General features: G+C 56.0%; 1 protein-coding gene across 9 annotated transcripts in view; it reads left to right on the top strand.

The window, feature by feature from the left end:
- Window positions 1–14,497, top strand: part of ANKS1A (ankyrin repeat and sterile alpha motif domain containing 1A) — a 186,001-nt gene that overhangs the window by 153,664 nt on the left and 17,840 nt on the right. For 8 of the 9 annotated variants that reach the window (XM_061196362.1, XM_061196356.1, XM_061196358.1 and 5 more), the window contains 2 exons: window positions 852–918; window positions 6,134–6,240. In XM_061196362.1, coding sequence (XP_061052345.1) covers window positions 852–918; window positions 6,134–6,240 — 174 coding nt within the window. Of the gene's footprint in view, window positions 1–851; window positions 919–6,036; window positions 6,241–14,497 lie in introns of those variants that run through there. The other variant, XM_061196364.1, reaches the window with a different exon arrangement.

The following is a 14,497-nucleotide window of genomic DNA, read 5'->3' as shown; positions in this document are numbered from 1 at the left end:
CACTGCAACCCAATTGGGGTTGGGGGGCTCCTCCTCGCTGTCTGGGCCTGCCCCTGGCCAGGTTTCTGGGAGCAGGGGGCTTAGATCTGGCCCAGGGTGACCAAAGCCAGATGGCTGGGACAGGTGGTCCATATAGGGGGCAATGCTGGAGACATTTGGATGCTTTGAGACCAGCTCTCTCTGCTGTGGTCCAGAGGAAGGACAAGTATCTGCACCTCTTCTCCCCTGAATGCAGAGCTGCATCCAGGACTGCCGGCCTCCAGGGATCAAATGATCCTCCATTCAGCGTTATGTGCCCATTCAGGTGCTCTAGAAAATGTCTCCACACCTCAGAGCTGGCAGTCATGCAATAGCAATTATCTGTTGAATGCTTACGAATTGCCAGGCACTGCTCTAGGCGCTGGGGGTATAGCATGGAACAAAGCTGGCAAAGCCTCTGCCCTCATGGAATTTAGATTCTAGCATGAGCAGTGAAGGGTGCCAGCACTGGCCTGCTCTTGCACCCTCTGCCCAGTTTCTGCTGGGTCTGGAAGAGCTGGAGGGTGGGGGGACTGACATATAAACTGCCTTGGAAGGGAGGTTCTTGGGCGTTTCCAGCAGCTGAGCTCCGATTGTTACCCGCTCACTCCCTTCAGAGCTCGTCTTTAGACCCTACGGGGCTGTGGCCAGAGAAGAGCCTTGCTTGATCTGAGTGCCGTGAGCTCTGAAACCTTGCAGGTTGGTGCTGGACCTTGGAATCGTCTGGAAGAGACCCGGAGGCCTACCCCGGTGTGTGCGCTGACGGTGAGCTGGCAATGTTTGACTCGAGCCTGACAGCCTTTCCTTTTTGTTCCTCTTTTCTTCCATCTCAGATTGAGAAGATCATGAGCTCTATTGGAGAAGGGATCGACTTTTCTCAGGAACAGCAGAAGATCTCAGGTATGGTACCAAGCAGCCATTTTCCCCGTGGAACACCACCCTCTGGGTCCTTTCTAGCTCAGGTTTTTCTCTGACGCAGAAGACAGACATTTGGGGGGGGTGAGAGAAGTCAGCCTCAGACCGCGTCACTCTCTTACAATTTGGAATCTCATGTGTCCACACAGCCCATCTAGCTGTTACTTTAGGAGCCATGACTCCTTTTACATAGTGGAGGGAAAAGTGTACAAATTGAATTTTAGGCTATTAGGAAGCCCTTTTATAAAAAGTGAACGACTGTCACTTATTCATCATTGTTTTCATAAATGTAGGCTTTCTCTGATTGGCTTAATGTGGAGTGCTCCTCGTGTTGGTCTCCCAGCTTCCCAGGCGGCTCTGGCACTACCTCTTCATGGGCATGTGGCTCTCGTTCACCTGATCCATGGCAGCGGCAGAGCGCTGGGTTGGACTGTTTAGCCTGCATCGCCTGGAAGGGTTGAATCTGCTGTTTCCTCCTTGTGTCTGTTTCTCCACTTTTCCATTTACTTAGGCACTCATCATTTTTACTTCAGATCACTGTTACTTGGGGTATTCTTTTCATCTCAAAGCCCTACAGGTGAGGCCTCCCTCTATTTCCTTTGTTTGAAACAAAGGAACTAGGGAGGCCATACCTGAGCTGTTTTTCTTGGTAATAGGATTATGGTTGTGTTACTTGCTCAGGTGAGGTGGCATCTTAAAGGTGCCTCCCAGAGCACCTGTTGCACCCCTTCCCCCAAGCATCTGAAGACAGAACTGCCACCAGTGCATCTGGGCTGAAAGCAGCTTGGGAGCCTGGCCTCTCCCCCTTATCGGGGAAGGGCCTCTTTGCCCTGAAGGGGTGGCTTCCTTGTTCACTCAGGAGGCTCCATCCAGGATTGACCTGTGAGCCCTGAGGGACACCTCTAGTTCCTCCATGGGCCTCTGGCCCCAGCAGGAAGTCTGAGGGATGGGGGCAAGTGTGCACGTCAGGGAGAAAGTTGCTGCTGAGGCCATGGGGCTTGTGGAGAGAGCATGGGCTCTGGAGCCGCAGCCCTGGTTCAAATCCTGATTCTAGATACCTATGTGTCCAGGGCGAGTCGCTTACTCCCTCCGAGCCCACAGTTTCCCATCTGCAACATTTGGATATAGTACTTCTCTCTTATGTTTGTTAAGAATGAGTAACATATACAAACACTTGAGCTAAAGAGGCACTCAGTAAATAGTAGCTATGCTCATTTTTCTCCAGGAAATGATTACTTCCTCATATCGACAAACCTGGAGAGGAGGGGCGTCTGCCCCCCTGCCTTGTCTCCCTCCACCCTTTTTCCCACTGGGTTCCTGGAGACACCCTCCCTTCAGCCCTGTTTCCCTGGGCTCTAGCAGAGAGGGTCCGGTTGGGTCGGGTTCATCTTTGCCAGTCTTGGATTATGTTGAGGGTCTGCACAAGTGGCTCTTCTGGCTAAGAGTTTGTGGCTCTCTTTCCAGGCACTTGCCTACACGCAGTCTGGGGAGCTTTCCTTCTGTCGTGGTTTGCAGGCTTTTACCAAGAGCGTGTGTTTGTTGGGAATAGATGTTCAGGACCGAGACAAACACTGTTGCCATGTGCTTTAGGGGCAGCAGGTATGGGTCTGATGCAGTCAGCTCAGTTGAGGCTGCTTTCTGCTTCCCTGTACCCCTCTGCGTCTGAGGAGCCTACATCAGTTGCATGTGCTTGAGAGATTGGGGCAGAATCAGGCCATTACCTCCTGGCTTTGATAAAACAGGAGTGTGGCAGCCCTTCTGGAAAACACTCTTCTGGAAGAGCCCTTCTCCTTGGAGCTGGTGACACTGAGCCCTTTCCTTGCCCTGTGGGCCCCACTTTCCAATCCTCACCCCCCATGAACTCATGTGAATGGCAAGAGTTGGTCCAGCTACCCCCCTAGGTTTCTGGATCCCTACACGCAGTTTTGTTTTAGCAGCATTGAGTTGAGCCATCCTCCATACCCCAGCTTAAGAAAGTCGAGGGCGGGCACAGGAAGGTGGCCATGAGCAGAGGGTGCGTCCACCCGTGCTGCAGAGTCCCAGCTCGCAGTATCTGCACGGCGGCCAGGCTGTGAAGGATGGAGAGCGTGGGCTCAGGCCTGCCTGCAACCTCTGTCTTCTGTCTGGTGGGTCGGGAGGGGGCTTTCCCCAGGACCTCGGGGAACACCAGCCTTCAGCTCAGACCAGAGCAGGTTTCTTGTTTATTCTGAATGATCATTGTCAGAGTTCATGTTGTCCTTGGGCTTCTGGATCTAGGAGAAGAGACCTGGGCTGTGGGGTTGCCATCCTGGGAGGAGGAGCAGGCGTGCCAGCCAGCAGCCCTTAACTAAGCATGGGATTGCCTGGTGTGACTGGTTTTGCAGAGGGTTGTGTCCTGAAGGGCGAGGCCCCAATATGGCACTTGAATCTCACTCCTCTTTTGGGCTGTGGGCCTCCGAGTGGCCAGCGCTGGAGCTGGTTTCCCGTATCCTCGGCAGGCATGTTTTACAACTCATCCCACTGTCAGGAGTCCAGGGAGGGCGAGCCTTCCCCCGGGCCTGGGCCACTCTGGCTGCTGTCATCAAAGGCCTGTTCTGTCTAGCCAGCAGAAGAGAACGCTTGACTTTCTCTTGCTGAAGCCAGCCGTTTAGCTGTTGAGTAGCTGTTAAATGCAGGCTCCTCTAGGGGCCTGATCTCCGAGCACACAGAGCCCCTTCTTCACCAGGGCCACCAACAGCCTGTTGGGATGCAGGTGCCTCCCAGCACGTTCACAGGTTGACACGTGGTCCCTGGGTTTGTGTCTCTGTACACGTTACCGTTTTTGTCTCCTCAGCTGTACTGGGGGTTTGGTCCTGGTTTCCCCTTGTCCTTGGTGCCTCTCCTCCCATGTCCTCCTCCCCCAGATAGTGAATGGCCTGCTCTGGGCCTGGCACTTCTCTGCTGGGCTCTGACGGCCTGGAGACAAGTCTCTTCCCAAGTTGTTTGGTGTGCTCACCTGAGGACTATCAGTTGTAATGTCCTTATTTTGTCATCTGTTTTTGTGATACCGTGCGGTTTATCTGCCTGGCAGAGAGGCACAATCATTCCTGAAGTGGGGGCGGGGGTCACTTAACCCGTGGGCTGTGCCCTCAGGACAGTGTCCCTCCTCTGTCCCCTCTCTGGCTGTCCTAGAAACTATCAGCCAAAACTACAGAACTGTTCCTTCTCTATTCTCCCTGATAAGCTGTTTCCAGCCCCTGGAGCTGGAGGTAAAGTTTGGCCGTCTCTGACTTTTGTACGCGTGTGTATTAGGCAACAGCAGATACTGGAAAATCTGTCCTTTTGCTCCAATGCTGGTGCTGCTGTCTCCTTCTCCCTCGGTGGCAGAAGCAGCAGCTTCTGCTGCGATGTCCGATCCCTGATGTATTTTCCTGAGTGTGGAAGGGAGGAGGGTGGGGAGGGGAGGAGGGGGGAGGGCCAGACGTTATGAGAGCGAGCAAGGACTGTGGAGCCGGCAGCAGGCAGCGTGGAGCCCAGGAGCCTTTAGACAAAGCATTCTGCTGCGGTTCTGGACGCGCACACATCCACCAGCAGCAGGCCAGACCACGGCTGTCCGGCCGGGGGATTACGAGCAGGAATGAATCAGCAGCCGGGGGACACTTGACATCAAGGGCATACAAGAGCCTGCCGCTTAGGTTCCTGGAGCAGACGGCCCCACTCCAGGGCAAGGGAGCTCAAGCAGCCCCCAGACTCGGCATCTCGCAGTGCTGCTGCAGTGTGCATCGGGACCCTCACCACCATCTGTTCAGCAGAGGACAAAGGAGAGGGGGAGCCTGGAACAGTGGGTCACCAGGGTCTCCTAGACAACCAAGCCACTTGGGCTTGGCCTGCCCAGAGGGGCAGAAAGTGCCGGGAACAGCATAATGACTTTCACCGTGTCAAGAGTTCTCCGGAGGTGATGTTTTTATAGTTGGTTCTTCTTTTTCCTTCCTTGCACCTCTTCTTCTTCCCTTTTTCCTTTTTTCTTCTTTTATCTGTTCTTGCCCACGAGAACTGGAGAAGTAGGTGGGGTTAAGGCGTTCAGCTCAGAACATCCAAGGTCTGCCCGGAAGGGCTGAACTTTTTTCCTCCCTGCACCAGCACGCTCCCCTGTCCTACCTGAGGAGCAGAGCAAATGCATGTCCTCCCCTCCCTGCTCATCCTCAGAGGAGGACAGCAAGATCCGGAGACCCTGGGAAGACAGTTGCTGTCTTTATCACTCAGCCAAAGAGAGAGCAGCGCAGAATGGGAATAGACTTGAGCCACCACAGCTCAGCTGACGGAGGACCGCTTCCTTTCTCTCTCCTTTATCGGGTTGGGCTTTGTCTTCTTTAGCCAAGAACTGGATCTGCCCGCCTGCTTTCCAGCCGAGCAGGCAGGCCAGTCACGGGAGCAGCCACCGTCGGAAGAGGAAGATGAACGCCCAGCCCCCGCCACACAGCCCCGCCCGGGAAGGCGGCCCCGCGGACAGCGGCCTGGCCCGGGAGACGCCCCGCTCGCCGGCAGCCGGAGTCTAGTTGGGGACCCGGCTCCCGGGCCGGAGCTCCGGCCCATGCGCGCGCCCGCCAGTGCGCACCGCGCCGCCTTGAGCCTCTGAGCACGAAGGGCCGGTGGCCATGGTTTGCTTGTTCCGGGACTGCTGGGGAAAGACAAGTAAAAGTCTCCTTTCTCCCCGTGCCGGGTTCCTGCTGCTTGTATTGCATGCGCTGGCTCCCCGTGACCGTGAACTGAGTCCTCGCTGTGGTCGCTGTGCCTGTGTCCCTCCGCTGCATGAAGAGGCGCGCTCGCCCCTGACCGGCCTGTGCTGCAAGGTCGCGGGACTTGTCCCTCGTCCCCGGCCCCTTCTGGTGCCTGTGGGGACAGACTTTGTGAAATACCTCCGTGGAGGCGGACGAGCGCCAACCCGGAGAGCGTTGGGGCTTGGCTCCCCCGACCCCTGGGCGGTGGCCGTGCAGGTGCTGCGAGGCCCCGGAGCAGCAGGACCCAGGGGGGCGCGTGAGTGGGCGGTGGCCGCCCGGTGCCCTTGGCGCACCCACGGAGGAGGGGCCGCGGGGCCACCGCTCTCCCGCCTCTAGTACAGAGTGTGGCTGCTTTATGGTAATGACTATGATGTGGCAGTGCCATCTGTCTTCCTCTGAGTGCCGCTGCTACCGCCTCAATGGTTTTTCCCTTTTCAAGCGTCTGCCGATTCCTCTCTCGTCAGGTTCGCGGCCGCCGGAGCAGAGCGTCGGGGAGTGGCTGGAGGCCGTGGGGCTGCAGCAGTATGAGAGCAGGCTGCTTCTCAATGGCTTTGACGATGTCCGCTTCCTGGTGAGTGTCCAGGCCCCGGGGGAGACGCTCCCTGCTGCCCAGGCCGTGCTAGAGTTGGAAACTGTACGTAGACCTGTGTCTCGGGGAAGAGGGAGCTGCATGGCTTAGACCCGGGGCGCTCAGCGGAGTGTCGCCTGCTTCCTCATCTCCGCTCCGGACACGGCCCTGTGGGGAGAGCTCTTTGCAAGTTTGCGTCCGAGAAGGGGTGTCTCTGATGCACCCATTGGCCCAATCCCGTCTCTCTTTCATACCCCAGGCAGTGGGTGGCTCCGAGCATTGAGGTGCACGGGACGGCCGGGTCCCCCTGGCGACTCCCCTTCCTATCTCAGCCAGACACCAGAAGTTCCCTTTGTTCCCCGAAACTATGCCGTGGAGCCTGTAGTCACTGAAGCCGGGAGCCTGGTCTCCCTCAGGAAGGCTGAGTGTCTGGCGGGGCCGTGGCCTCAGAGGTGGCCCAGATGAGAGGCTGAGCTGGGGGTGGGAAGGATTGCTTCCTTTTCTGAGCTATAACTTTGCACGCTCTTCTTGCAGAGCACAACGGCTCAGAGAAAAAGAAAAGAAAAACCCAAGTGTCTTTTCTCAGGCTCCCCGTGGAGTAGGGGCCCGGCTGGGACCCTGGGCTCCGGACCCAGCGCTCCCTGTGTCAGTCCAGCAGGCAGCTCAGGGTGGGCTGCCCGTGACCATCCCTCTCCTGGAAGCCCTCCCGAGATGTCCTCATGGGTCGGGTCTGGGCTTTGGCTCCGGCTCCCAGGCAGCCCCGACTGCCCCAGGGCAGGTGTTGAGCGCAGTGGTGACGACAGAGCTGACACGTCTTGTTAGTGCTCTGTGTGCGGGCAGTTGTGGGACAGTGGTTTGCATGTATCCACTCATTGACTCTCCCAGCAGCCCTGAGATGTGCGCTCTTATCAACATCTCCGTTTTCCAGATGCAGAGCAGTGGAGTGTCTTGCTCACGCCCACAGCTCCGGGAATTGGTGGGGTAGGAATGTGCGCCTGGCACCCGGCTCCGGGGGTCCTGCTCTAACCACCGTGCTGCACGGCCACTTTCTTACTCGTGGATGAGGGGAGTGGGAATGGAACCATTCATATGCTTTAAGTCGCCCTGTTGCACGTGTTATGTCAGGAGCTGGTTTGAGGCTCCTCCTTGATTCCTGGCGGGCCTATCCCCCACTCTGACAATTCCCGGAACGCAGTCCCGAGTGGATGCTGAGTTGCCTTCACTCCCTGAAGCAGACCTCTGACCCCTCAACTCCCTCGCTGCCGTGGTTGAGGGGTGGTGGTCGGTCGGCCCAGAGCTCCCCCGCCCTCTCCTGTTCAGATGGGTCTCTGTGGGCTTCTCACCAACAAGGTGGCATTGGGTGCCTCCTGAGTAGAGGGCCACCCAGGGAGCTGGCCTGGGGCTCCCAGGGGAACCCTGACTGGGACCGCTCACCTCACCTGGGCCGTCTCCATCCTCAGGGCAGACAGCGAAGGCTGCTACAAACCACCTTTCCAGAACCAGCTTCGGGCCAGTTATTTTTCAGCTTTTAAAAATCTTAGGTTTTAAAATAATTTTTTTTTAAGTTGAACTGAGTATATTTATAGTTGTTGTAAACTAATCCCTGACTCACCATGTTCTATGGGGAAGGCCAACAAACCCAAGGTGGAGGTGGGGGTTCAGCCAGTGAGTGAGGACACTTAGCCCTTGGTGCTGGGTGTTGAGGGGCCTTCCCTCTCTGAGCGCTGGCCATCAGATGGGCAAGGGAGGGTGGCCGTGGATGTCACAGAGTGTCCCCTCCCTAAGCTTAGGAGTCTTAGGGGCTGAGCTCTTGACTTCTCACCCCTCCTCCTGCTAGTTTGGAAAGGCTAAGGTTCCTAAGCCTTGAATATCAAGACTCCTTTAAAAGTGCTTCCCTGTCACCCCTGTGCTCTGACCGGAAAGTAGCTGGGCGGGCCCTGGGCCAAACATCCACGCAAGATGCAGGGCCTCTGTTAGAACACGTCTGTTTCTATTTGGGAAGGGCACTCATTGAGGGAGGCCAGCAGCTCAATTCTTCCAGGGCCTTCCAGGCCCCTCCTGCTGCCCTGGGTGCGAGCTGTTCCTCTCTCTCCTCTCGGTTCTGGAGGGGCAGCTGGCAGGCGGAGTCTGTGCAGGAAGGAATGCTGATTACACGGCAGCCTGGCCTGTCCCTTCTCAGACCTCGAGTGGCCTGAGTAGCCATGCAAAGTGTCCTGGGTAATTGCATGTAAGTTGCCAGATGGGCTGCAAGGCTAATTAAGTTTTAGCAACCAGAAAAAAGAGGAAGAAAACACACAAGAAGGGAGCATTTTTGTTTAGAAACATTCCCTCCTTGCATATGGTATAACTTACATCATGTTAGCTGTGGTATTATCCCCGTGTGGTTTGGTTTCCAATAGGCTGTAAATGTTTCCCTTAGTTTTGAAATACCCTGGAGACTCTTCTACAAGATGCACAAGTGGCTCCCAGGAAGCCATCCAGACTCTAGATGTAGAAGGAACATCTGGAAACTGAGGGCTGCTATGGAATCTCCCTGTAGCGGGCTCCTCCGAGCTGTTGTGGGAGGAGTATAGGGCATTTGAGGGGGGTCGTGCAACTCCCTCTCAAGGTGGAAGGGACTTTAACATCGTGTGGTCTCATCATCCCCTCTGTGCCCGAGTCCCTTCCAGATGAGCTCTGCCATGATGTTTTCCCAGTAACGGGCTTCTCCACCTTACAAAGGCATAGCCCATTCACTCTCTGCATTGCTCGGGCTGGTTTAGAGCATTCTTTATATTGAGCCAAAATCTGTTTCCTTGTGGCTTCTGTCCATTGAACCAGGTTTACCTTTTGGGGCCACACACAACACACTTAAGCCCATTAGAAAATTGAAGACCTCTGTCACGGCCTCCTGGGTCCTGTCTTGTCTAAGCTCAACACCCTCTTTCTGTTGGCTCTTCCTTCTGTGATGTGATGACTGAGCTGGACCAGCGAGCATTGCACCTTGAACTTTATTCACACCCTCTTGTCTGCAGGCAGAAAGGGCCTCTGATTTGCAGGGGGCAGGGGCAGGGCAGCATGGTCTGCCGGGTGCTCGCTCCCAAGGCTGATGGGGCTGACCCCAGACCCTGGGAGAAGGGGCGGGGACTCAGGCTCACACATCTGCCGGCCAGCCCACCACACTGGCTCGTGCATCAGAGCCAGTTCCATTTTTTTCACCACAAATCTTGTCCACAGGAAATGGGCTTTCTCGGGAGAAGGGAGGAAATGCAGTTAATCAGCGCGGAAGGAAGGTGATTTGTGGTTGGCAGGTTTGCAGCTCAAGCGTGCTGGTGCAGGTCTCTGTATTTGGGACTCGGCCTGCCCTCCCTTTATGGAAGTGTTCATTGAGTAAATGGCGGTGCTCCTCACGCTGGGGTATGATGTGGACATTTAAAAAGGTTTTTAAGACTGTCTGATGTGGAGAAACATTCACCTTGGAGTGTTGAGTGAAGAAATTGAGACACAAAAATCCATGTGCAACATGACCTTAATTTTCAAAAAAGAAAACATCTAGAGGTGCAGGGAGTGAGCCAAAATGTTTTCCACAGTCAGTTATCTCAGGGATTATGGGTGGCTTCATTTTCTTTTTTTGGAGTGAAATAGATTTTCTGCATTTCCTACAATGAATGGATCTGAAATCAGAAAAGCAGATAATGTAGGAGCCTTAAGGAACTTGACAGATGAGCTGGGAGAAGGGAGCACACAGCGCGATTAGTAACAACAGAGCGGCCGAGTGTTAAGTGCTGCCGCGGGGAGGAGGCCCTGCGCTCACCCAGGGTTCACCGCCTGCCGGGCACTGAGCTGGCGGCCAGCCCTGGGGCGGTTGTCCGTCAAGTTGCAGACGGGGCCGCTGGGGCCCAGAGGGTGGAGGCACTGCCAGGAAGTGGCAGAGCTGGGATGCTAGCCCAGATCTGTCCAACTTTGAACCCCTGGGTTCTACTTGCTGTCCTGGGGGTTTTGTAGAGGCCTGCAGGACTTGGAAAGACTCCAGGGAGAGGCCCACACTGTCTGTGGTGAGGGGGGAGTCTGGCTCGAGGTGCAGAGAAGGGCAGGGCCCTGACTGGGCAGCAGAGGTGGGCTGGGCCTGACTGCGAGGGGCCTCGAAAGCACGCTCTGGGGGAGCCCCGAGGTCTCAGCCCTGGGCCTGGGGGGCGGGGTCCTGTGGCTGTGCCCTCCCCAGGCAGAGCTTTCCGGGAGTCATGGTGCCCCTTGACAGCAGGGTGGAGTGGAGAGCGGGCACATGGGAGGTGGTCGAGGCTGGGTGTTGGACAAATGGAAAGCGGAAATGAGTCTGGCAGCGGGCTCGGGATGGGCTGGAAACAGAGACTGAGCCGGCAAGCCCGCTGCCTCTTAGGGGCCGCATCGGGGAGGCCTCGTGCTCCTCCCATCCATTTATTTCTTCACAGGCTTCTGCCACATGCAGACAGCCTCGCCCTGCTTTCCTGTCTGTTTCTGAGACTGTGCCAGCTCCCACGAGTGGGAGAGAGATGGCAGGTGAAGAGGACCGAGCCCTGCAAGAGCTAAAGGCATAAGCTCGGCAAGGAGGTCCTTCTTTATTGGCTTCTGTGAAGCTTTCCAGCCAGGTCCCCAGCCCCCCGAGCTTCCCTTCCTGCTCCTGTTCCCCAGATTAGCAGCACTCTTCAGCCCCGAAAGCCAGCTTCACGTGCGCAGCCGGCTGTGCCCTTGGGTTCCCACCCTGGCTCCCCACGCCATCTCCTCACCGCCCCCCTCCGATGTCCCTCCCTTTGTCTCCTTTCCTCCCCGTCTTCAAGGGGCCGCTGCGGGCACTGCTGTCAGGATGCCTCCCTGCCTCGACTTCTCTGCACCAGTTCTGGCCCATCTCTGCAGAGCACTCTGGGAGCTGACTGCTCAGTGAGGTGTGGGTGTGGTAGGGGCTCCTGGGCCCCAGCGTGTAGCAGGGCCTGAGAGGGAGAGCACCCTCAGCCGGGTCATTGGAGGGGCAGTGGAGCTAAGGCTTGGAGAGGAATGTTCTTAGACAAGTGTGGATCCTGCCTCCCGGACTAACTCAATTCTGTGGTCACTTAAGAACTTAGCTCCTCAGTGTCCCAGGAGTTGAGGTGGTTCCTCGTCTCTGCTGGGCCCTTGAACCTTGAGATGAGAGCCAGGCTCCCTTTGGACCCCTTTCCGGGCGCGTGTGCTCTCTTGCTCTCCCTGGAGTTATTCAGAGTGACAGCGGCTGGAATTATTCAGAATCCAGCTCTACGTGCCCCCGGTGCTGCTCTGGCCTTCTCCGGTCCCCTTCACAGTGGAAGAGAGTTTGAGAACTATTTGCATGTCTGTTGATTTAACTAACTGCACCTTAGGATGGAACTGGACTGGTGAACACACCCTGTTGATGTAGCTTCCAGTTGCTGATATCCCAGTGTGAGCAGCAGCAGGGGGTTCTGTACTGGCATCTCAGCACGTCCGTTGTGTTCGGTTAGTAGACCCCCCCCCCCGCCAGTGTACACATGCAGCGGTGCAGGGGGCAGAGCAGTGGGGCCCGTGTGTCTCTGTCAAATGTCAGTTATAACTCAGGTGTCCCCGGGCATCCCTGAAGCCCATCTGTGGACTCCTGGGGTCCATGGACAGCACTTTCAGGACTCTGGGATTAAGTCATTGGCTCCAGGCTGCTCCTCAAGCAGACAGCTGAGCTGTGGCTGGAAGCTGGGTCTCCTGGGCCCAGAGCAGTGCCTTCGCCTCCCACTCTGGTCCCCATGCCCCCCTTTCACCGGAAGATGCTGAGACTGGGCCACAGGCTCAGCACATCCTCCAAAGTCAGAGCCAGTGGGCTAGGCCAGTGCATCACTCGAGGTGCCCGTTGGGTCAGGCAGACCATTCCATCCGCCCACTGTGTGTTGTGGGCTGTTCTGCAAAAGGCTGGCAAAGGAGCTGGTGGGGCCCAGACTGCAGTAAGCTCTCAGCACTGGCTTGGAGCTACCGGAGCCCTCTGGACCTGCAGCTGCCGCCACCACCACAGGCCAGCGGCAGGCGTTCTTGCCCTCCACCCTCAGGGAAGGGCCAGGCCCGCGGGCAGCTGGCTGAAGCCACAGTTAAGGAAACTGGATGGGGCAAAGCTTAGGAGAAAACACGGGGTTCTAATTACTCGCACTGAGAACCAGCTGAGAGTCGGGAGACCTGGGTTTCCTCCAGGCGCCCCTGTATGATTTTGGGCAGGTTGCTCTGCCTCCCTCCCCGTCTGTCCCTGTCCCATGGAATCTCATTTGACTGCTTCCTTCTGCCCATAAGCTCTGAAGGGGGCACAGTGTTAGCTGTGGTGACACATAGCAACGATCGAGACTGACCGTGGCCGTGGCCGTGTGTGGGAACATAAGGTGGTGATTTCTCTGCAGCGGAAGCAGAAATCGGCTTTGTCCTCAGATCCATGAGGTAAAGCCTGCTTTGGGTGGTCTCGGATCCAGGCCCTTTGACTCTGGCTGACCTGGGCTTGGCTAGTCTGCACTGGTGATTTGGGGGTGAATATGGCATCTTGACCTCAGATGAGGCCTCAGAAAGGCAGGTGTTCGGGGGTGACGGGCAGCAGATGGATGGAAGGATGCTGCTCCTGGTACAAAGAGAAGGGGGACACCGGGGACCTGCCTGGGAGAACAAGGGTCACGAGGGGTGTTGCCTCCCTGAACGCGGGAGGAGAGCTGTCCCTGACAACCCTTCCCTTGAGACTGACAGGGGAGAGGAGGGGTCTGGCTTCAGGAACTAGGAGCTGGTAACAGTTGCACTTCATCCTCGTCTTCTTGGAACTAGTTGCTCTCTGTCACCATCGAGTTCTGTCTCTCCAGCTGAGGACAGGGCTGGGCCGGGTAGAGGTGGGGATCGTTAGGAGAGCAGGGGCTGTGGGTCAAGGCTGAGCTTCTCCTGTTACTGAGGCTGCTGAGCTTTTTATAAGGCCACCCGTGAGCTGGGGGAAGGTGTCAGTTTGGGAAGTTCTGTGACCAGGTTCCAGGGAGGCAGGAATCAGCTGGGCCAGGCAGCAGTGAACAGGTGAACACAGGAGGAGCCAATGAGCGCCAGTTCCTGCTGGCAGGTCGGCGCTCAGCACCGGGAATTCGTTGTTTAACCTGGACAGGCAGGTGGCTTTGTTCCTGTTTATAAGGTTCTGACTTTGGAAGGGATTTGAACCCAGTTCTTATTCCTTTATACCACAGCTGCCTTGTGTGGTGCACAGAAAGCCCTCAGCCCCTGGATGAGTGGATGCGTGATGCTTCAGGGAGCATGGCTTCTATTTTCCATCATTATTAAGATTTTTAGGCCACAACAGTGAGCAGCAGCAGAGCCCTGCCCCTCCTTGCTTCCTCCTCCCTTTCCCAGTGCTCCTTCCCGCTCTCCCTGGGCCGGCCCGGGTCTGGGGCTATGGTCTGGGCGAGGAAGACTCGTGTGCTCACCCCTCTCCCTCCTGGCTCACCCACCAGCGTACGCGTGTGGTCACTGCAACCCCAGCCTGGGAAGGCGGTCCTGGCTCAGGCCAGGATCCTGTGCCATGTTCAGTGACCCTCCCCCCAGATGACCATGCCCACGACAACTCCGTCGTTGTGGCCAGTAACATGTTCTGGGGATGGTAGAAAACTACGTGCAAAGGAGGAGCCAGAATGTCCAGTGGCGGGTGAGATTATGGGAGGCCCAGGAACTAGAGAGTGTGCAGTGGACGCAGGTGGTTAAGTGTCACGAGGAGGTGTGTGCACGCAGTACGTCAGCATGTGAGAAAGCAGGTGAAATAAATAATACATATACCACAATCCCAACTTTTGCTTTTTTTTTTTTTTTTTTACAATAAAAGCTTAGAAAAATACACTGAAATGCTAGAAGTGATCCCAATCTCAGTTTTTAAAAAACATTAAGCCACTTAGAAGAATTCATCAGAATGGTAACCCTGGGGGTTTTTTTCCCCGCAGAGGTAATGGATTTATAAGTGGCTTTTACATTTTTCTTTGTACTTTATTAATTTTCAGAATTTTTTATAATAAACTTATATAACTTTTCTACTCAGAAAAAAATTTTATTTATTTATTTTGTTAATATGAGGGAGAGATAGAAGCAGGGCCCAGTGGAAATCTACAGAATTCTGGAAGGCAGAGAGGCAGCATAAGTATCACATTGAACCAGCCAGGACCCAGGGAAACTCTGAGCTACCCCCTTGGTGCACAGAGACTCTGGAGGATGCCTCGGCCCCAATCAATACAGCCATGGGTGTGGTGAGTATCGGCTGCTCAGTTCACTCAGGCTG

This window comes from Eubalaena glacialis, chromosome 7 (assembly GCF_028564815.1).
Source record: "Eubalaena glacialis isolate mEubGla1 chromosome 7, mEubGla1.1.hap2.+ XY, whole genome shotgun sequence".
In the NCBI taxonomy this organism is placed as follows: Eukaryota; Metazoa; Chordata; class Mammalia; order Artiodactyla; family Balaenidae; genus Eubalaena; species Eubalaena glacialis.
This window is presented reverse-complemented; position numbering and strand designations above follow the sequence as displayed.